A 24,297-nucleotide genomic window follows, 5' to 3' on the forward strand; every position below is an offset into this window, starting at 1 on the left:
TATGGACTTTGCAGTGTGATTTATTCAAGTCTGTGTTGGCCCCAGAGTGATGCAGCCTCCAGTTTGCAGGGAAATGGGCATTTTCAGAACAGTAGTTTTCTGAAAGTAATGGTGTGTATGGCTAATATGGCGTACGTTTTTTTGCACGCGGTGACAATTTGTGCGCGTTGCGTCAAATACCGCACGAAAATAGTCTTCGCGACTTAAATAACACACACAGCATCGCATCTAAATTAACGCAGGTATCCTTTTAGTGAATCATGCATTAAGTCGCAAAAAATAAGACGCGATAAAATTTTTAACACATGCTATAAATAGCGCACGTTTTAACGCACTTTAGTGAATCAACCCCCTTGTTTGAAAGGCTTTGGTCAGATCCAAACCACTACCTTTGAGTATTCTGTGGTTAGGGTATTTATGATGGGATATTATCATATTAAAGACATGTTGTAACAATGATTATTTTTTGTATTATTTTTTGTAACTAGGTTATAGATTTAATTTAATAATTAACACAACTGTATATTCTGTACTCTAAAAACCATGGTTTCTCATATTGTCATTACAATCTTTTTAGCCTAATTTCCTCAAGGACATTTGGCCAAACTTTGATTTTTCTAAGGATATTTCAGAGATTTGGGTAATATAAAGCAATGAGCAGATATTTTATTTTCAAAAATAGATTATTTTAATAGAAAATATACACTTTCAACTTTTCACTTTTGCATGATGAAGACATTGGAGTTCAAAGAAAAGTTGGAATTTGGTAATTATTTTTACAATAATTCTGGGTCGGAATTTAGAACTGTTATTTGGCTGCTAGAGTCTGATTAGTAGGTAGGCAGTAGCATGAACTACATACTGAAATGTGCATAGGATATCATTTATATATGTGGTAATAATGTTTGAGCATGACAGTGACCGAGCCCTATATTCTGCATGAAGTTAAACAGAACTCTTTATAGTAGTTTCTTAATTATCTTAAATATTCTCAAGGGGTGTCGGTGTTTCCCATTGGTATTGGAACCAGATATGACAGTCAGCAGCTGAAGGTGCTAGCTGGTCCGTCTGCGAATAAGAAGATTACAAAGCTGCAAATTATTGAAGATTTACCAACTATGGTCACCCTGAGCAATGAATTTATTAACAAAATTTGCACTGGTAATATATGAATATATATTATATTATATGTATTAAATTAAGACTGTCAAGGTTGTGGTTGTTTCCTCTGTAGAAAAGAGGCTTGCAAAGAGACATGATTACTCTTTACAAGTACGTTAGAGGGGATTATAAATAAATAGCTGGGATCTTTTTTTCCATAAAATCTGAGCACCAGAGGCCACGTCTTTAGACCAGAGGAAAAGAATTTTCATTTGAAGCAATGTAGGTTTTAAGAGGGGCCTGGATGAGTTCTTGAACAAGCACAATATCAAAGGCTATTGTGATACTTAAAGCTACAGTTAGTATTGATGTTGGTATATGTAATTTATGTTTGTGAATCTATAGATGGGTCGGTATGTCCAGTGCCGGGCCAAGCTGGCCGGGTGCCCTAGGCAACCTGGTTGGCTTGGCCCAACTACTAAACCCCCCCCCCCACCGTGTGTGCTCGCGTGCATGTGCAAATGAGCACACAATACGCGCACACGGGCTGGGGGGCTGCAGTGAAGGGGAAAGTGCCCAGAACTAGAGGTAGGTGAAAGAAGAGGTACCTGCCTAGCGCCATAGGCAGGTGCCTCTTCTGCCTACCCCTAGATCCAGCCCTAGGTATGTGTATAAATTTGCAATGGGGTTTGTTTGGAAGAGTTGAACTTGTTGGTCTTTTTTCCATATATACAGTGGTGTGAAAAACTATTTGCCCCCTTCCTGATTTCTTATTCTTTTGCATGTTTGTCACACTTAAATGTTTCTGCTCATCAAAAACCGTTAACTATTAGTCAAAGATAACATAATTGAACACAAAATGCAGTTTTTAAATGAAGGTTTACGTTATTAAGGGAGAAAAAAAACTCCAAATCTACATGGCCCTGTGTGAAAAAGTGATTGCCCCCCTTGTTAAAAAATAACTTAACTGTGGTTTATCAATTTGTGTAGTCACCCCCAGGCCTGATTACTGCCACACCTGTTTCAATCAAGAAATCACTTAAATAGGAGCTACCTGACACAGAGAATAGCCCAAAAGCACCTCAAAAGCTAGATATCATGCCAAGATCCAAAGAAATTCAGGAACAAATGAGAACAAAAGTAATTGAGATCTATCAGTCTGGTAAAAGTTATAAAGCCATTTCTAAAGCTTTGGGACTCCAGCGAACCACAGTGAGAGCCATTATCCACAAATGGCAAAAACATGGAACAGTGGTGAACCTTCCCAGGAGTGGCCGGCCGACCAAAATTACCCCAAGAGCGCAGAGACAACTCATCCGAGAGGCCACAAAAGACCCCAGGACAACATCTAAAGAACTGCAGGCCTCACTTGCCTCAATTAAGGTCAGTGTTCACGACTCCACCATAAGAAAGAGACTGGGCAAAAACGGCCTGCATGGCAGATTTCCAAGGCGCAAACCACTTTTAAGCAAAAAGAACATTATGGCTCGTCTCAATTTTGCTAAAAAACATCTCAATGATTGCCAAGACTTTTGGGAAAATACCTTGTGGACCGACGAGACAAAAGTTGAACTTTTTGGAAGGTGCGTGTCCCGTTACATCTGGCGTAAAAGTAACACAGCATTTCAGAAAAAGAACATCATACCAACAGTAAAATATGGTGGTGGTAGTGTGATGGCCTGGGGTTGTTTTGCTGCTTCAGGACCTGGAAGGCTTGCTGTGATAGATGGAACCATAAATTCTACTGTCTACCAAAAAATCCTGAAGGAGAATGTCCGGCCATCTGTTCGTCAACTCAAGCTGAAGCGATCTTGGGTGCTGCAGCAGGACAATGACCCAAAACTCACCAGCAAATCCACCTCTGAATGGCTGAAGAAAAACAAAATGAAGACTTTGGAGTGGCCTAGTCAAAGTCCTGACCTGAATCCTATTGAGATGTTGTGGCATGACCTTAAAAAGGCGGTTCATGCTAGAAAACCCTCAAATAAAGCTGAATTACAACAATTCTGCAAAGATGAATGGGCCAAAATTCCTCCAGAGCGCTGTAAAAGACTCGTTGCAAGTTATCGCAAACGCTTGATTGCAGTTATTGCTGCTAAGGGTGGCCCAACCAGTTATTAGGTTCAGGGGGCAATTACTTTTTCACACAGGGCCATGTAGGTTTGGATTTTTTTTCTCCCTAAATAATAAAAACCCTCATTTAAAAACTGCATTTTGTGTTTACTTGTGTTATCTTTGACTAATAGTTAAATGTGTTTGATGATCAGAAACATTTTGTGTGACAAACATGCAAAAGAATAAGAAATCAGGAAGGGGGCAAATAGTTTTTCACACCACTGTATATATTTATATATATATATATATATATATATATATATATATATACCTACAGTAACTATTAGGCTTAATATAAAACTCCTTACTTGACATATACTTTTAGTTTTGCTTCTGTTTGCTTTTCAGAGTTTGCCACAGTTTGCATCGATGAAGAGGGCAAACAGAGAAAGGTATGATATGTTATTTGATAAATATTATGTACTAGTGCAGTGATCCTCAACCAGTGGCTCTTGGGCAACATGTTGCACCCCAACCCCTTGGATGTTGCTCTCAGTGCCCCCAGACCAGGTAGTTATTTTTGAATTCCTGACTTGGCGGCACGTTTTGGTTGAATAAAAACAAGATTTACTACCAAATAAAACCTCCTGTAAGCTGATAGTGTGCATAGAGGCTTTATATGACATTATAGCAAATCTTAGCCCTTATTTGGCACCTCCATGATTTTTATGATGGTTCTGTTGCTCTCTTTACATTTGACTGTGGCTCACAAGTAAGAAAGGTTGGGGATCCCTGTACTAAGGTTTGGTCTTGTGTCACCAAAATCATGCAAATTATTTGGTCTAAACAACATTTTTAATAATTAATGTGTTTTGTATATTTGATTCACTAAGTTTTATCTGTCTATAGCCTGGAGACAAGTGGATGTTGACAGATAAATGCCACAGTGTGACCTGTCTGCCAGATGGTAAAACCCTCTTGGAGAGCCACAAGGTTAATTGCGAGAAGATACCCAAACCTATGTGCCACAACAACCTGCCAGCAATGAAAATAGAGGAGACTTGCGGATGTCGGTGGACTTGCCCATGTAAGTGATTGTCTTGAGCTTTAAGAGGAATTTCATATACATTTTTATAACATTTTAGAATATTTTTTCAAGTATTGGGTTTTCACATGTAGGTGGAACATGCAGTGTTGCTCCAAAAGTAGATGTGCATAAAATGCATTATGGTGACACTCACCCTGACATACACAAAAAGACAAAAAATGAAAAGCCCTTTATTATGCAAGAAATGCACTAAAAGCCTGCCGATCATGGGAAGATATTCATATGCTTCATTCTACATGAACGGCATTACCTTATAACCAAAAATTAGAGGCTTTCCCCCATCTTACAGGGTGTCTTAATCTGCCTGTGTCCCCATCCCACTCTTTTAGAGCACCAATGATGGTTGGCTTATAGCTGTGTCTTTGTAAAGGTGGCCATACACGGGCAGATTTCAGCCTTCGATTCGAGTCCTTCAGACTGATTTGGAAGCTTATCTGTCCATGTATGGGCACCTCTGACAAACCTACCCGACCGATGCCTGGCCTAAAATTGGGCAGATCTTGACAGGTTTGATTTTCCCGGTCGGATTGGGTACCACATTGGCTAGTTGATGCAGTCCTTGTTCAGATGACACCTATGCCCGCCGTTTCAATTTGATCGTTTGGCCCTAGGACCAAATGATCGGGAGAAGACCTGCTAGTTTGGCGACCTTGTGAAACATGTGGATTGCAACATATATGGCCACCTTTAGTGTCATCTTTGCCCCAAGGGCTTTTTTAAAGATATTTTTAATATTAACATTGTTGCTTTATTTAATGGCCTGTTGTTCTGCTATATCCAAAAGGCTGTAATAGCTCTTGCTCGGTAGACATAACAGTTCTATTCTGCTCCTAATATCTGACACATTACAGCATTCATCTAAAATATATTTCTGCTCTTAAACTGAATACAGATGTCAGTTTGGCTATCAAGTACACTGTAAATGATGGTAATGAATTCACAGAACAGCACAATGCATACACTCCATTTCAACTCCTGTTAGGTATTTTAAAATCCTCATAGCCTCCTGAAATAAATCATCTTTACGAGAGGATCCAAAGCTTCCAGTGCTCTCAAATATTCCAAGCTTTGTTTAGACAAAGAGTTATTCAAGATATTTGGCATCATCCACAATGCAAAGCTTCATTCTCTCTATCAGTGATGTCAATGAATCCCCCATTTTGAGACAAATTCTACTGATTTCTCTTAGCCATAATCATAACACACTTAGTTATGTCAGCGAGTCAGCGTGGTTTCCAATTCAATTGCCTCTTTATTAACGCAGGCCATGCACCATGCACCATTTATTATATATACAGAAGACAAAGGGTTTTATTCATCAAAGGGTTTTATTCATTTATTCATAGTAGCAACCATATGTAAGTTAAAATTCTTGACATTACTTTTTAATTTTCACAACTGCTCTTAATTTTCATAGAATCCCCCCAACTTAGAAAAGATTTCTCTGGCTATTCCTCTGGGTACTTTTAATTCTTCCAAGTGCAGGGTCTGCTTCAACTGTTTTTATGCCCCGCTTTTCAGTTGTATGAAATATAAACTAATACTGTTAAATATAAAGGGTCATTTACAATGTGCAAAACGGGGTACAACGTGCAATCCACCATGTTTTATGCACTTTAAATCCTTCCTTGCACATGAATTGCTCTCCATAGTGCATAAACCCTCAATGAATGTATACCTGCCTGCATTTTGCAATTGAGAATTTATGACAGGTGGATGGTGGTGGCATGTAGGCACAGACCGGGATTGGCAATCTGTGGATTTTGGCAAATGCTAGATGGGCTGCTGTAAAATGCCATAGACAGTCACTAATCTCAGTCCAGACCTATGTAGGCACCCTACTAACCGCCTCTTCACCGGCACTCTGCACCTCGTTCCAGCATTGTCGTCCTTGAGAATGTCAAGAAATAGCTAGGCATCAAGAATAAACAGCTAAAAATAAAAGTTATTGTCAAGCCCTGTCAATGATTGGCTATGAAATAAATGAAATGTATTGATCAGATGGGTTATAAAAGAGCTATGCAATGTAGTCAAACAACTGAAAATGCTATCTGGGTAATGAATGGATGATTGCAAAGCATATTTAATTACCGTTTTCAAAGTTTTAATTACTGACAGATAATCAAAATGCTAATCGTGTCTTTCGATAACAGGCATGTGTATGGGAAGTTCTACTAGACACATTGTGACATTTGATGGTCTAGATTTTAAACTGATGGGTGCCTGCTCATACGTGCTATTCCATGATGAAGTACATGATGTTAAAGTTATCCTTCACAATGCAGAATGCAACACAACAAATCATCAAACATGCATGAAGTCAGTTGAAGTGAAGCATAATAAATATTCTATACTACTTTCATCCAACATGCAGGTAAGTGATAGCTGTCCCTATAAGCTTTTCCCCACTGGACCTTGAGTCAAGCCAACTACAGTGCTGAAATTTTGCTGCCTTTGACAATATAGTCATTATTACCAATGAACAAGTTGGTCCCTATTGCTCAAATGGAATTCTCATGACCAGGCAACTCACAGGTGTTCTTAGTCCTAATTTAGGTACTTCTTTGACGTAGAATTTGTTGTAAAAAAAAGACCAGATTTATTGCATGCATTATTGACTCACACATGTACATTCTGTTATATGCACTACATTTCTCAACATAAAATCTCATGGACCTGTTTTCAAAGAGTAGTTTTTTTTTGCAAGAGCATTTAAATTTGGAAGAAGATAGCTAAATGATGTGTGAGTGCAATAAGACATCCATGGGTTGATATAGAAGCCAAGTGTAATTGTAGCGAGAGGTGGGAGTAAATTTACTGTATATAGAACTAGTAAAATGTAGAACCTAGAAGAGAAGCAGGGGAGAACTGGGCAGAGAGCAGGGTCACATAGATATATAATGTTTAACATTAAATGACAGGCTGGAATTTAGATGATACCTACTAAAATATAATGCTTGTTGACTTCTAAACGACCCTTGGCTTGCTTCCTACAGTCTGTGAGTAATATTCAATGAATGATGATGCACTGCTGAAAATATCTCACACAGCCAGAAAATAACGCCTATTTAAGTGCTAAGAAGAAAAAAAAATCACCATGCAACTGTTACATAGATTAAATGGATAATGGCCAGTTTCTACACGCAAATATACTTTACATTTGTTCTATATGACTTGTGCAATGCTTTCCAAAGGTTTACGCCCCCAAATCATAATAATAATTCCTATTTATCGTTATTGCATTTTATTATTTAGCAACATTTAATCCTTGAAATCAACCTATCCAATCAAGCATTTGCCATACACCTCACATTATCAATTCAAGTGAAAGGGAAGAGCTGGTGAAATAGGGTTACAGCGCTATCTACAAAACATTTGGCGTCATTTACAGCCGCAGTTGCATTTACAAAACTTTCCTCACAGTTGGTTGCGTTGTAAAAGCCAAATCAGTGAAGGAGTCAAAATGTTGTGATGGCAGATTCTATTTAACAGTGGCTTGGAATCTCAGGATATACAGTTGGTTTAATATATGTATGTATGTGTATTTATAGGTCTGTTTATGTATATATGGGGGTCATTTGGAGGTGTAGGACTTTTGTCTTTTTACACCCCAAATTAATAATGTAATTATGTGACCCAGTATCGCTATTTAAAAATACTGTAATATAGATTTATCCTGTTATACATTTTGCTAGAATGTCATTTAAGTAACAACTGTTCTGGGTGCTCTGTTGAAAAAATGTTCTTTACACTTTCCAAGGTTTCTGTAAATGGAGATATTGTTCCACTACCTTATGCAAATGATAACTTTGAAGTCACACTGTATGGAGAGATTGTGCATGAAGTCAAAATTCCTCAATTAGGGTTCGTTTTTACATTCACACCAGCAAACAATGAGTTTGTACTTCAGCTCAATCCAGCTGCATTCTCTTTAAGAACCTCCGGCCTATGTGGTGAGTAATTCATTTATAAAGGGGAATATATAGAACTTCATTCTGAAGGGGGCTACTCTAGGCTCATATTGTCATTAGACAAGACCTGAAAGCCTGCTTGGTGTTCTGCTGTTAAAAGCTTGAGAGAGAATTGGGGATATACTTCTTGGCAGTAAAGCAAAAGATGGATTGAGATGTTTCTCAGTAGTTAATCTAGACTGCAGAGAGGGTAGTGGGTTTTGGTAGAATGACTGGAAAAAAGCTGGGTTTTGGCAGGCCAAAGATAATATCATCTATATTTGTAGTTGACTACATACTGTACTGATACTCTTGATTCAGTGAGTTCTGTTGTTCACCAACATGCTGCCCTATTTGTATGCATGCTATTATGTCTGTATCTGCCCATATACTGATTATTATCATATATATATATATATATATATATATATATATAAGCAGGTAGGAGTGCCGACATTTCCTACCTGCTCGTAGAATTTCTAGCTCTGCACCAAGGTTTAGTACTATCGTGTGGTGTGCTCCCCATTTTGGACTCATATACAGTATATATATATATATATATATATATATATATATATAATAAGACCCTGTTTCGTGGCACAATAAACATGGTAACCTCCCTCTACTACTAAGCAAACTTGCTTTCTTCTTGCTGTTGCTATAACTATTGTATAGTATAGACTAGAGCTTTGATTAGCCCTTGTCATTTCATTTTTTTTTCCTGTGTTTAGGCATCTGTGACCAGAATACAGTGAATGACTTTACGTTAAGTGATGGGTCAGTAACTACAGACAGCAGTAAATTCATTAAGGAATGGACAGTTGTCGACAGTCTTGGCAGAACATGTGAAACCAAACCGGATAAGGCTTGTACACAACCCATCAGTTCTGAATGTAAAATTATGCTCTCCAAAACATTTGAGGCATGCCACACAATATTCCCACCCAAACCGTACTTTACAGTATGCGAAGAAGCAAGTTGCCATGGACAAGATATCTGTGAGGTCATTGCTGCATATGTGCATGTGTGTAGAATTAATGGAGTGTGCATCAATTGGAGAACCCCAGATTTCTGCCGTAAGTATAAAATGCTACTCTGTCATTCTTTTAAAAAGCTGTTTTTTATAGGTTTCAAAGTGGTGAGATGCCAAACCCATTCCCACCTTTACCCACACACAAGGAGGAAGTGGTTGGTAGACTGGAGAGGGTTTGTGCACCAAATCAGCCAATGGTATCTTCAAATATGACAACAAGTATTTTGCTTTGTAGCTAAAGTGGCTGCATGAGTACTGTAAGTCCAGTGTGATGTAGGAGGATCAAATGTATAAGACAAATGGAAAACCCAAGAAAAATGGAAGGAGTCCCATTGTTATGACAATGATGCTATCCTTGAGCAGTCAAAATAGTTTCTTACTTTGTGATCAATTCATTATACGCTGCCACCATCATTACATGTTATATTTATATTGTTAACCATATTAATATGGGCAACGTCTGCAAAATGTTAGGGTATTCAAAATATTAAAGCAAAGGTTTCCAGAAGGTTATTGCACCAGGCAGGTTGTTGTACGCAAAATGGATTGTACTGTATGTTAACATTTTCTCACCTCAAGTCACATGACCTGCACAGAACCCGGTCTATAGTAAAAGAATATTACCTCTGTCTCCTCCTACCTCTTTTGCTATATTCATGGCTTCTTTGCACCAATGCCCTCTCCTCATCTTCTCCAACCCCTGTACCCTGAACCAACTTTGCTCTCTCATCCACCTCCCCGTCTTAACATTTTGGCACCCCCCCAGTGATTGTACCATTCCTTCTCCTTAGGGCAGGGGTGCACAGGGATCTTCATTGTGATGGACGACTAATCTCCCTGCAATTCCATCCCACTGGTTAGAATGTAAATAGCTGGCAGGTGTGGATATGTGGGGAGGCCACAAAGGCCTGGGCCTAGGGCGGCAGAAACTTAGGGGCCCCACCACAGCTCTCCCCACTGCTCCGCATGGGAGTTTAAAAGTTCTCATGGGGGGGGTGGGTTGTGATCGTGCAGGGGGGGAAGGAGCACAGAACGGGGGCGGCCTTGGGATACCCGTAATAGTAACCCGGCAATGATCGCCGATGCAAAGTCCCCCAGTTGCCCAAAGTTGTCTTGAGAGGAAAGTTTGGGCGACTGCTGGACATCACGGCGACGCGTATGCCATCCCACCAGCGGGATGGCATTGCGGGGAGATTAGTCGCCCGCGGCAATGAAGATTTGTTGCGGGGGGACTAATCTCCCCGTGTAGCCCTGCCCTTAATAATTAGATTCACTGTGGAAGAAGGCCATATTAGCATTCTTAGTGAATTAGCCTTTCCTTAGATTATTTTGGCCCAACAGACTGGCAGATAATTCAGGGATGACTTCCCATTTCAATGTTTAGTTTTTCAGTTTAAATAACCCTTTGAGGTACAACATTTGATCATGGCCCCCATTCAAAGTCCTTACCTCAAATCTCACACTAACCATTGCTCAGATTGGGATTACATATAATATTTAGGAGATTTTACATTTACTAACATAGGTGCCCAAATTCAAAAGTGCAGTTACCAATAGCAACTAGGCAATAATTTGCTGTGATCGGTTCTCTTAAGGGGGTATCACCATAATTTCAAAACAAATGATTTAGCTTTACCCCCTCAATAGTAATAATCAGTAAATCAGGCCCTGTGTCCATAGTAAGTATAAATACAGGCATACCTCTTTCCCATGCGTACATGCACGTGTAAGCGAGAACTGCTAGGAGATTGGGCCCACCTGCGCATCACTTCACAGCTCGCTTTAACCCATGCATCGCTCTACAGGATAATCAGGGGCCTCACCGGGGACAGGACGTTTAATTCCAGCACAGTAGAGCCAATAAGGCAAGTGGGCAACATTCCACCTCTGTAACTCTGCTGCCGTAGGCCTGGGTGGCTTTCCCAAAAATCTGGGCTTGAATGTGCAACTATTTTGCCAGGTTGGCTACACATAGGGTTGCCAACTCTCTGGTATTGACCCAGACAGCCCAGTTTTCGGTAGGGCTGTCTGGGTCAAAACTACCTGCTCAGTTTTTGCAGTTTGGAAAACCAGGCAGGATTCTTGAAGATTGACGCGGCAATTGGCCAATCGCTGATTGTCAAGTCATAGCCCCACCCCACCACATCACACCCCACCCCTTAATGTCATGCCCTGCCCAGAGTTACCAGGCAAGAGAGGTGGCAACCCTAGCTACACATGTACACATGTCAAACACAGCCCAATAGACTAGTATATTAGTAGATTAGTATATAATATAATATAATACAGGTATGGGATCTGTTACTCAAAATCCTAGGAACCTGGGGTTTTCTGGATAAGGGTTCCTTTCATAATTTGGATCTGCATACATTAAAGGAACAGTAACGCCAAAAAATGAAAGTATATGAAAGTAATTAGAATATAATGTACTGCTGCCCTGCACTGGTACAACTTAGGTGTTTTCCCCAGAAATGTATATAAATAAAGTTGCACTGTAGCAATGGGGGCAGCCATTCAAAGGAGAAAAGGCACAGGCACATAGCAGATAACAGATAAAACACTATTGTATTCTAGAGAGGTTAACTGTTATCTGCTATGTAACCTGTGCCTTTTCTCCATTTTTCCAGCTTGAATGGCTGCCCCCATGGCCAAACACCAGCTTATTTATATAAACTATATTAGCGTTACTGTAGCAAAAACACAACTTTTACCAGTGCACGGCAACAGTACATTAGATTTTAATTGATTTAAAAAACTTTCATTTTTAGTGTTACTGTTCCTTTAAGTCTGCTAAAATTTAAGTAATATAAGTGGTCCTTGGGATGCTCACAGCACTTCCACTCTAAACTACAGATATTTGATAACTGCTACAATGTAGAAATAACCTCCCAACCTCCCCTAGCTGAACAATTATATATACTTCCTTTATATTGTACTAGCTGAATGCAGTTCCATTGTGGGTTAAGAATTACCAAATTGAAAGGTTTATTTTAAACATTAAGTCATACAGTAGCTAGAAGCTTGATTACTAGAATTAGAAACGGAGGTATGACCCAATAATTAAGCACAGCTGATGTGCACACAAGACCTCTTTTGATATAGACAAGTGTCATTTGGTCAGCTGTGGATTACCTACTTTGATGAAGCTTAATTGCATTTAATTACATAACAGGACACATTCAGGAAGAGGAGGGAGGAATTTCTACAAGATGGCAACTTTTGCTCTTGGCTAAAATTAATTCTGTAAGATTTCAAAAGAAAAAAAGAAAAGAAAAAGGGGAATAGAACTGTGTATTGGGCAGTTGGTTAGTGCTAAGTGGGTAATATTAATAAGTAGTTTAATTAAAATTAAGTAGTACCAGCAGATTATATTTGGAAGTGGGAAGCATTTAAGGAACATGCCTCAGATAAAATAATTGAACCCTATACTGCTACTGAAGGAAACTCTGCACTACAAGAGTCCTGTGTTTCGGTTATATGGGAAAGCAGATACATAAAATGGTGTGCCTCCACCCAGGGTCAGGACTGGGCTGTAATACCCCTCCCTGGGAACTCCTCTGATTCACAATCACACACACAGATAAGGCTTTATTTGCACGACACTGTAACTTTAAATAAATCGCAGACATATGGATCTTGTTACAGTCTCTTTTGGATGTCTATGCTCAGTCCATACAGCAAAACGAAAAGCAAGTGTCTAAAGGTCCCTATGCATATGATACACACCATATAGTAATAATATAGGTAATAATAAATAATAAATAAATGCTGCCTCTTGGTGACCAATCTCCATTTCTAGAGTCAAATTAAATTGCACATTTAAATACACCAAAAAGATGAAGGTTTTCCTAACCACATAGAGTGCAAGTATGCATGTTGCAGTTTGTGGTGCCCTTTGAATATGATCACATAAATTATGCCTTAATGAATAATGTTGCTTTTTGCGTAACAGCAATGGAATGCCCAAGATTGATGGTATATCATCACTGCCACATGGGGTGCAATAAGGAATGTGGGAAAACACTGAATGGAACGCTTTGCTCGGACTCATCAACAGAAGGCTGTTTTTGTCCTGAGGGAGATGTGATTGTTAATGGCAAATGTGTCAATGAAAAAGTCTGCTCCCAGTGCACAGACAGATATGGAGAGGAACACCAGGTAAGTAGTATTCTAATGTAGGCAACTAAAGTTGGAGAAGCATTTCAAACGATTTAGTGAGTTAGTAGAGATGTAGCAGTGCATCTCAAGAAAAGAAAGACAAAGAAAGAGAACTAGTATTTGCTTGGATAGAATCACTATACTTATGTTTAAAATGTAATTTATCAAAAGCACTTCATACTTGAGTTAAATTTTACCATTGTGACAACATGCGTTTTGCACTTCCATGGAGATCTATGTAGCACCCATAGACACAACCCTCTGCATGAGTTGTATTTTAGCAACGTGGACAATGAACAAGGGTGTATTTGCCCCCTGTTGATAAATGAGCCACAATGTCTTTGGAATAAAACCTAAAATTATATTCCAAATTATGCATATACATATATATATATACCCAGTGTCATTGTGAAACTGATGAATGTTTATATGGTCATACTGTGCCACTTTGGTATCATTTTTCTCAAAGGGAACTTAACTTATTTAGATACATGACTGAGGCAAAGAGTAGACAGCTACTGTTAGGCTCAGGAGTGATTCGACATTTCCAAATCAGATGCAAATCACCAAATTGTATGAGCAGATAGTTGTGTGTGACCCAATAACAAAACAAGTATAATATATTTATTTATTTTCCAAGCTTTTAGAGACCTGGATCCCTACAAATGCTCCCTGCTCCATCTGCATGTGTCTTGAAAACCGGATGATTAATTGCACAGCAATGCCATGCCCTACAGTCAAACGTAACAGCATGAAACCTATTTATTTAATATATAAGTGCTCATTTTCTATTGCTCTGTCTGTACTAACTCTGAATATTGCTTCCTCTAGCTCTCACCTGCGGTCCTTGTGAAATTCCGAGACTAAAAAAGACTTCTGAACAATGCTGCCCTGATTATGAGTGTGGTAAGTACCAACTAGATTATTAAATACAAATATGCTTAGTTAAAGTAGTTAAAGTAGTTAAAGAAACTATGTACTTGCAGTTTTACTGTAGTTTAAGAACTATGAAAGTGTAATACACATACTTTCCTCCAGTAATTTGTTTTTCCCTAACATTTCCTGTGAAATCATGGTAACCCCATGCCAAGGAATGTTTCAGTGTAATGCACTCCTTAGCCACAAAAGTGAATGGTATACACTGCAACATGGTGCACATTGATGTAATGCACCATATATAATTATTTTATGGTCACCACCCCTTTTAATAGGTGGGACTTGATCAATGATTATTACTTGTAGATCACAGACACAGACATTATGTCCTTCCTTTGCATAATGTAGTGCCAAAGGATTCTCATCAAGTTTGACTTAATTATACCTTTCAATAGTTGTTTTGATATGGAGTTTGTGTTTAGTAAATCCGGTCTTAAATATTCTTTTAGTCTTACCCATGTAAGGGAACATGTACGTTTAGTAATATAAACACGAAAAGCCGTACAGCAATCATAATGTCCCTGAATCATATATGTACAGCCATAATATGGATGTGCCAAATATGTACCTTTAATCATTGTGCTGCAACTTATGCAATTATTGAATTTATAGCACCCCAATTTTGTTACAGATGTTTAGGCACTGAATATTTACAAACAGGATCTGCTGTGCAGGTATGGGACCTCTTATCCAGAATGCTTGGGACCTGGGGTTTTCTGGATAAGGGATCTTTCTGTAACTTGGATCTCCATAACTTAAGTCTGCTAAAAAAGCATTAAACTCAATAGGATTGTTTTGTCTCCAATAAGGATTAATTATATCTTAGTTGGGATCAAGTACAAGGTATTGTTTCATTATTACAGAAAAAAGGAATCATTTTTAAAAATTAGAATTATTTGCTTATAATGGAGTCTATAGGAGATGGCCTTTCCGTGATTCAGAACTTTCTGGATAACGGGTTTCCGGATAAGGGATCCCATACCTGTACTAATAAACCCCCCAATAACTTACATATACATGGGTAAGTGATCTTTTTAGTTTACAGCATTTTGTCAGATGTAAGTATGTTTCAGTGTTTCTTAACATTATTTAGCACTACTGTTAAAAAAGTTCTATCAAAAGGGAATTTTTTTTTGGTGCACTTTTTTTTATCAGTGTTATAAGCCCTGTGCCATACATGCCTGTTCCAATTCCAGGATCCGTCCTATAACAGAAAAAGGGATATCAATGTTTCAAAAACTGCTCTTTTACTGTCAAGATTTCAAGCTCCTTCTCATTGTCAAACTGGTAAATTGGTAAATTTACCCTTGAGTTTTTTGGATGGGAGCTCTCAAATCTCAGGAATGTATTTTTGTCTGTTATTATAAGGTTAATATTAGTAGACCAGTGATCTCTTGAATATCTTAAAAAGGAATTAGTGTATCTGTCACATTCCATTTTAACCGTCAGTTTTGGAACTAAGGTGTTAGGATGGCCCACAAATTATCATCGGAGACTCGCTGCATCACAATCGTGCCCATATGTTTGCCCATATGTTTTTATGTATGTATTTCTGCTATCTGAATGATACTGTATAATATTTTGCAAGCATCATTTAGTGGTATTAAGGGTTTGGATTGACTCAATACGTCAAAAAGCATGTTCATATTTTCTCAATGGGTGTACCTTTCATATTCTCCCATTAAACTTTAATATATATATTTAACCAAATACTTTTTTATAATAGTCACAAGTTCTGCTTATTTAAAAATGTTCGGGCAAGCATATGTACAGTGGAAAGACCTGAAAAGGCAGATGGGGATTTGTGTTGTTTCTCTAGAAGTTACATCTTGTCCTTTATTCTTATTATATTAGATCATTTTACTGCAAGGCCCTTCCTCTTGGTGCATTGTTACCATGACAATAAACATTACAAACGTAACATGCCACATTTTCATGTTAAAACATAGTATATGCCTAAATGCATTGAGTCAATAAGAGGAGACTGCTTTAATCCAGTAGTTAATACATTTTGACTTCCTTCCCATTAAAGTTAATAAACGGGTATTGTGTGTTGACTGTGCATGTAATGACTCTGCTAAGAATTCAGTCGCACAATCGTATTGGCTTTAAGCTTTATTTTACTTGGCGTGGCTCTGTTGAACACTCTTAGAAAGTTCAATTCAAGTGGATTAAAGCAATGCAAGTGGGTTAAACCATCATGTAATTCAGCCTTTTTATTCAGGCTTTCTTACTTTATATGATCATACATTAAAAGAGAACAATCGTGCCCAGACAACTTTCAGCTTATTAATTGTTTCTTATCACCTATTGATATTTAGGCACTTAGGTATAGGAATGTATATATATATATATATATATATATATATACAGTGGAGGAAATAATTATTTGACCCCTCACTGATTTTGTAAGTTTGTCCAATGACAAAGAAATGAAAAGTCTCAGAACAGTATCATTTCAATGGTAGGTTTATTTTAACAGTGGCAGATAGCACATCAAAAGGAAAATCGAAAAAATAACTTTAAATAAAAGATAGCAACTGATTTGCATTTCATTGAGTGAAATAAGTTTTTGAACCCTCTAACAAAAAAAGACTTAATACTTAGTGGAAAACCCCTTGTTTGCAAGCACAGAGGTCAAACGTTTCTTGTAATTGATGACCAAGTTTGCGCACATTTTAGGAGGAATGTTGGTCCCACTCCTCTTTGCAGATCATCTCTAAATCCCTAAGGTTTCGAGGCTGTCTCTGTGCAACTCTGAGCTTGAGCTCCCTCCATAGGTTTTCTATTGGATTAAGGTCCGGAGACTGACTAGGCCACTCCATGACCTTAATGTGCTTCTTCTTGAGCCACTCCTTTGTTGCCTTTGCTGTATGTTTTGGGTCATTGTCGTGCTGGAACACCCATCCACGACCCATTTTCAGTTTCCTGGCAGAGGGAAGGAGGTTGTCATTCAGGATTTCACGATACATGGCTCCGTCCATTTTCCCGTTAATGCGAATAAGTTGTCCTGTGCCCTTAGCAGAAAAACACCCCCAAAGCAAAATGTTTCCACCCCCATGCTTGACGGTGGGGACGGTGTTTTGGGGGTCATAGGAAGCATTTTTCTTCCTCCAAACACAGCGAGTTGAGTTAATGCCAAAGAGCTCTATTTTGGTCTCATCAGACCACAGCACCTTCTCCCAGTCACTCACAGAATCATTCAGGTGTTCATTGGCAAACTTCAGACGGGCCTGCACATGTGCCTTCTTGAGCAGGGGGACCTTGCGAGCCCTGCAGGATTTTAATCCATTGCGGTGTAATGTGTTTCCAATGGTTTTCTTGGTGACTGTGGTCCCTGCTAATTTGAGGTCATTAACAAACTCCTCCCGTGTAGTTCTAGGATGCTTTTTCACCTTTCTCAGAATCATTGACACCCCACGAGGTGAGATCTTGCGTGGAGCCCCAGAGCGAGGTCGATTGATGGTCATTTTGTGCTCCTTCCATTTTCGAACAATCGCACCAACAGTTGTCACCTTCTCTCCCAGCTTCTTGCTAATGGTTTTGTAGCCCATTCCAGCCTTGTGCAGGTCTACAATTTTGTCTCTGACATCCTTGGACAGCTCTTTGGTCTTTCCCATGTTGGAGAGTTTGGAGTCTGCTTGATTGATTGATTCTGTGGACAGGTGTCTTTTATACAGGTGACTAGTTAAGACAGGTGTCCTTAATGAGGTTGACTAATTGAGTAGAAGTGTCTAACCACTCTGTGGGAGCCAGATCTCTTAATGGTTGGTAGGGGTTCAAAAACTTATTTCACTCAATGAAATGCAAATCAGTTGCTATCTTTTATTTAAAGTTATTTTTTCGATTTTCCTTTTGATGTGCTATCTGCCACTGTTAAAATAAACCTACCATTGAAATGATACTGTTCTGAGACTTTTCATTTCTTTGTCATTGGACAAACTTACAAAATCAGTGAGGGGTCAAATAATTATTTCCTCCACTGTATATATATATATATATATAGTATATAAATAAGAAATAGAGTTACTTCTCCTTTAATACCAATATTCACAAAAGATACTGATTCACTAGCAACTGATATAATATTACAAGCTCTAGTCTCTGCCATTTATTGTACATACAAATGAAGAGAAACTTATAGGTGTAAAACAAGGAATGGGTCCCCAAGAAAAGATCTCTACTCAAGGGACATTTCAAACTAAGTAGACTAAGTGAAAGAGGTAGGCTGGGAAGATAGTTATTGGGGGTGGGTAGCTGACCAAGACGCAAGCCTTAACTGGGACATGATGACTGCATAGTTAAGACAGGAGAGGTCATATAGACAGCCAAGGGCATTTTTGGAACTGCTGCTGCCCAGGCCAATGTTGCCCCCTTCACCATCTCCAATTCCATAGAGTCTTCTCTGAACTAAAGGAGAACATTTTCTATTATGCCATTTAAAGTAGTATTCTCACCTTGCCTCCCTGTGGAGAGAGCAGCAGGTATGATTTTAGATTTTAACCTGGGAGCCTGAATTCTATGCAAGGTTGTTAAGTCTTAAAATATCTGGTGGGTGTCATGAATGTTACTTAATTTATTACTGCCCATCATGCAGTCTAGTTTTCTAGTTTTCTTTTTTAAAAGTTGCTCAGTTTCCACTGCAATTTGACAGTTCAATTGACTATTTGACAGTTAGCAGAAATCAAGGCTTATATATTCCTGGTGCAAACCATGCCAGTTTCCATGCCAGTTTCTATCTATCAATACCATATATATATATATACATACATATACATACATACAGAAGGCAGGCCTCAGCAGATCAGACAGACTGGTTGGGATTCGGGGGATTACGTGAGGCTCCTGCAACCCTAGCTACAAAGCCATTGATGGTCAAGCATTAAGGCAAAGATGGCTGGAGCATATGGCTAACAGTAAATCCATACTGATGACTCCTCAGTGTGAAACTGCAGTGCTAAAGGAAGAATTTAAGCCTCTAACCACTGAGTAAATAAGAAGAATATTGAAGACAGACAGATAGCAGTGCAGGAGTGTGAAGGACTGAATCAGTTAGACATATTCAATGGATACAAAATATTTGAAATGCCAGTTTCTAAACCCTTCTCCTCTAACTCATACATTGATTAAGTAGCTCTATTGTGGTTCCAGCAAGTGCTTTTTGGCCTTCTGTTATTGCCAAGAGTACACTGTCTTGTACAAAACCGTTAAAATTGTGGTACACGTAAGAAACCAGAATGATTTGACTTTGGAGGTGAATAGCGGAAATATAAGTGGGAATGAATTCCATGCTATCCTGTGCTCCTCATTTGTTTTTACAGGTTTGTGACTTTGAAATGAATGATATATTTGAAAGATAAATCTAACCTGCTGGGCTCAAATATAATGTGTCCCCTGTGCACAGTTTTATTAAATGCGCTTCTGCTGAAGTGGACATAACAGAGACTAATGTTTTACATTAAAAAGAAAGCAGAAAACGGCAAGTTATTAATGTGAGTGCCATCAGCCTCTGTAGGACTCACACCAGACTGGCACGTTTGACAGGCAGTGAAAACCAGGGAAACAGAGAAATGCACTTAAATGAAAGTAATAGTTTAGGTTTTTTTTGTGTCCAACTTTCTGATAATAAAGAATTTTATAGCTTATACATATATATGCCATTCATCTATTCTCCTATTGCCAAAGAGCAACTTTTAGAATGTGTTGTACATGCTTATAAGTGATTTCATTGCCAATACAATGCTCTAACCTTGGAGGACAGAAAGAGGGTTTATCATGCAGTGTGGCTTTAAGAATCTATCTCTACATATGCTGAACTACAGCTCCCATCATGTTTTAAGCCTTGAATTATGCTGGAGAATTCTGTAGTATAGCAACATTTGGGTAGAGTAGAACTGCTATAAAAGATTTAGGTGACCTTTAATTATCTTGAAAATAACTTGCCTTATGTTGCTGTTTTCTGCCTAAACAAAGTCACTGTCCAAACAAGGGCCGCCATTAAGGACTGTTAAGTTGCTTATTAACTATCTGACCCCTTCCCACTCCAGGAAGCACAGCCTATTAGGCTACTGCCTGCTCAGGCTCCTTGGGTAACAGCCCCTGCCAAAAAAATAGCTTATCTATAGAGAAAGCTTGACTGGTCCCATGACCTGCCTTGGCCAAACCTTATTTCACCCAAACATGCCCAAACTCTGCCCATTCCAGTCAGAATTCCTGCCATAGTCGCATCCCTTCTGCAAACACCCAACATGCCATATACCTAATCCCCTTCCATTGTTACTTACTGTAATTGCCAATCTTGTCAGGTATTAGTCTTTTCTTTGGGTTGCCTTTCCCTATGTCAGTGTGAAACAAATTGCAGATCATTTACATATAGGAAGAAGCAGTTGATGTACAGCTTGACAACTAAAAGCATTAAAGTTTACTTTACTAATTACTGAGGATGAGAAGAAAATGTCTGTTAGCTCAGGAGGGAAGAACGAATGGAAAGATATGAAATGGGATGGACAGAGGCAGGATGGATAAATGAATGGTACCTGGTTGAAATGAGGCAAGGATATCACCTTTGAAGCTGTATTAGGATGGGTTATATATATATTTTTTTAAATTACCTATGTTCCTCAGTTACTCTAGCACTGAATAGATACTATACAGTTTAAACAGTATCATTTATTTAAATCCCGCTAATCCTGATGAATACTTCCTTCGATTGTACAGCCCTGCAGTTGGTGCTTTATATAGTAAGTGTGTGTTGATAATAACTTAATGAATAAAGCTGCTAAACATAAAATATATCATTCTTTTCCAGTTTGTGATCTTACAACCTGTGATGTGAATCCTGTGCCACACTGCGAGAATGGCCTTGTCCCCGTCCTCACAAACCCAGGGCACTGTAAACCCAATTATGAGTGTGGTAAGTTTTCTGTTTCAAAAGATGCACGCAGCCTGATGATTCCTACCATCCAGATTGAGCAAAGGACATTGCAACTAAACCTGCGCCAGAGGTCACTGTTTCCCGCAATATGATACCTCATTATTTTGCACTGATGTTTCATTCTTCTGAATGACACCCTCTGTGAAAGGGTTTAATGATCTCACTGTTTTGGGCCTACCGACCAGGCAAAGGAAACAGCAGCCTACATGTGTCATTTGCAAAGTAGAAGTATCCATTATTTATTATAAAGGTGGATGAAACAGAGGAATATATGCCTATGCATCTTGCACCTTAATTTAGTGGATACTACACCTGTACCCAATGAGTGCAAAAGTACTGTTTATTATTTCAAATATCGTATTACAGTGGAACTTAGATTATGGTAAAGAGGCCACTAAAAAACTGCAGTGGACTTTAATATACCTTTTAAACAGTTTTTATATTTTCCATTACGCAGAAATGAGAAGCCTTAGTTATGGAAGGCTAGGCCCAAGTGCTGGAGAACTAAAGGCGCTGAGAACCCCGTACACAAAGCGCATACACTGAGCCATTGCAGTGCTCTGCTCCTTGTGCTGCCAAAATGGGACATTCCCACTTTTTGCCACTCTGGTACGCAATGCTGCTGAATGCAGGCAATACCACATAAAGAGACAGATAAGACTTGCGCCTCTAAACACAAGGGCAAATTCTTTTGGTACAAGGTGCAAAAAACAATGCACTCTGCACCCGAATAAGGCTTTAAATATGAGCTTCTCATATCAATTATAGAAATTATATTTAATCGCTGGAATAATGTCCCTTCATTTTAAATGAGGTTCTATCATCGTGGCACCTAAACACGTGCAGTTGAAGCTTCACCAAATCTCGCTTGCAACCCACTAATCTGCTTTTTGTAAACAGGTAGGGCAAATGGGGCTGTTTTAGGGGAACACAGTTGTACAAGTCAAAAAAGGGGATAGGGGCTGCTCCCTGGCCCTGCCTCAGTCTATTCTACTCCATCCCCTGTCTGCCAAGCCCAGCCCCTTTTCACCCAACGCTGGGGCCCCTTTAATGAACCCTCCCTTTTAAGCCTCTTGTCAATCCACCACTGCTAACAATTAGTTGAAACAAGTGTTGGTGTTCATGGAGTTTACTTTTGATTTTGTCCATATTTGAATAGAAATGTAATATTCTTGTTACCAGGTCAACTTGCAGTTTTACTCTCTATTTTACCAATATTCTACCTCTATTTTACCAATAGCTTAGGCTAAGTGGTTACCTCCATAGCTCTTGCTGTGTGTTGTAATTGCCTAAGAGGAAGCTACTTGATACAGCTGTGGGCTGGCTTGGCTAAGCAGGCTTCAGTATAAAATTCTCCATAGCAGCTACAACTTACGCATTCTGCAACCCACAGACTGATTGAATGAGGAACAAGTTAGTACAAGGGATCAGTCATTTGGAATGCCCAAGTTTTCAAGCAGGAGTGTTGGACTGAAGAACTTCGGGCCCACAGGGAACCAACCTCTTGGCCCCTCCCATACCAACCACTGTACATCCTCTACACGTCACACAGCACACCAACCAGTCCCCTTACTGCTCATGGGTGGCACCCCATGCTGCAAGCACTTTAGCCAAGGCTTATGGGACTTCTACCAGGTAGCGGGCAGACAATGTGGCAGTAAGAGGGGACACAAATGAAATAAAGTTGTACTGTAAATAAAAGATTGCTAGAAACAGCAAACAAGCCCACTGGGAGTTTTTTGGGTATCACCGTGGCCAGTCCGACCCTGTCAAGTTTGGGAAGTTCACTAATAAACCATTTATATTTCAAAAACTATAAGTAAAAACTAACAGATTTGAAAAGCTTTATTTAACATCCACTACAGGCAATGAACATTCTGCACTGCTTGTCATGGGGCTCGGCGGCTACACTAATTTATGAAGGGCTTCCTTTTCCATCTTTCAGCAGATGACCTTTGGTTTGAATTTGATTCATTTTATATTCTCCAGAGAAAAATTCATTCCCTTTATCCCTCCACGTTATTAACCAAACTCCAAATCCATACCACCAGCTTGGCTAAGGATTTTCTATGCGCATTCCAATGCAGTGAGCTTCCAGAGAGGCAATAACGGAGAGAATAATGCTTTTCACACGGGAAAGATGTTTGAAAAAAAGTGCTAGAGAGACAGAGTTATTTTTCACTACTTCTCCAGCATATGTTTCTGACTACGCACCAGGCTAGCCGTCCTGTCCTACAGCTGCTCTACTTCTAGTTGAAAAATATAGTTACAGTTATTTTAAATCTGAAACTTTGGGACTAAAACAAATATTTAAATTATTTTTCCCTTTTACAAATAATTCAGTTGTCACTGGTGGAGAGTAAGCTAGAACTAGTGAAAGGACAGCACCCAATTGTTAGATGAGACTAGTGCCTGTATATTAAGGAGACTACATATAGTTTTAGTGGAACTCTCCCACCACCCTATTAGGAAACATAAAGAGATATCACTGCTGTGAATAGTTTTAAACTGGGGCCTGCCAACCCACAGTTATATTTAAGTAGCTTCCTCCTTGATGATTATAACACACAAGTAAACCTATGGGAGGCAACTGGTTAGCCTTAGCCATTGGTATCATAGAGGAGGGTAAAACTGCAAGCTACCCCAGTAACAAGTATAATGATATGTGTCTTCAATTATGGACCAACTTTCTGTCCCTGGTTGTTTCCCAAAGTAGGTAATCATATACATTACCAAACAAAGTGGCTTGTGGTTCCATAGGCTGAAATGTCACATTACATTAAATAAATATTCTCAGTTGGTCTTCATTTTTTTGTTATAGTTGTTGAGTTATTTGACTTGTTCTTCTGACTATTTCCAGCTTTTAAAAAGGGGTCACTGACCCCAGCAGCCAAAAAGCTATTTCTTATCTTTCTATTCAGACCTCTCCTATTCATCATCTATTCCCATTCACACCACTGCCTGGTTGCTAGGGTAATTTGGACCCTAGCAACCATATAGCTGTTGAAATTTCAAACTGGAG

The 24,297-nt window shown here is 39.0% G+C and overlaps 1 protein-coding gene across 3 annotated transcripts in view; it reads left to right on the forward strand.

The window, feature by feature from the left end:
* The window catches only part of vwf (von Willebrand factor), a 114,904-nt gene that overhangs the window by 69,570 nt on the left and 21,037 nt on the right, over positions 1-24,297 (forward strand). For all 3 annotated transcript variants that reach the window (XM_031897751.1, XM_031897752.1, NM_001256288.1), the window contains 10 exon segments: positions 997-1,161; positions 3,565-3,608; positions 4,066-4,243; positions 6,418-6,638; positions 8,025-8,217; positions 8,946-9,290; positions 13,200-13,405; positions 14,046-14,148; positions 14,237-14,311; positions 21,150-21,254. In XM_031897751.1, the coding sequence (XP_031753611.1) occupies positions 997-1,161; positions 3,565-3,608; positions 4,066-4,243; positions 6,418-6,638; positions 8,025-8,217; positions 8,946-9,290; positions 13,200-13,405; positions 14,046-14,148; positions 14,237-14,311; positions 21,150-21,254 (1,635 nt within the window).

This window comes from Xenopus tropicalis, chromosome 3 (assembly GCF_000004195.4).
Source record: "Xenopus tropicalis strain Nigerian chromosome 3, UCB_Xtro_10.0, whole genome shotgun sequence".
NCBI classification, from domain to species: domain Eukaryota; kingdom Metazoa; phylum Chordata; class Amphibia; order Anura; family Pipidae; genus Xenopus; species Xenopus tropicalis.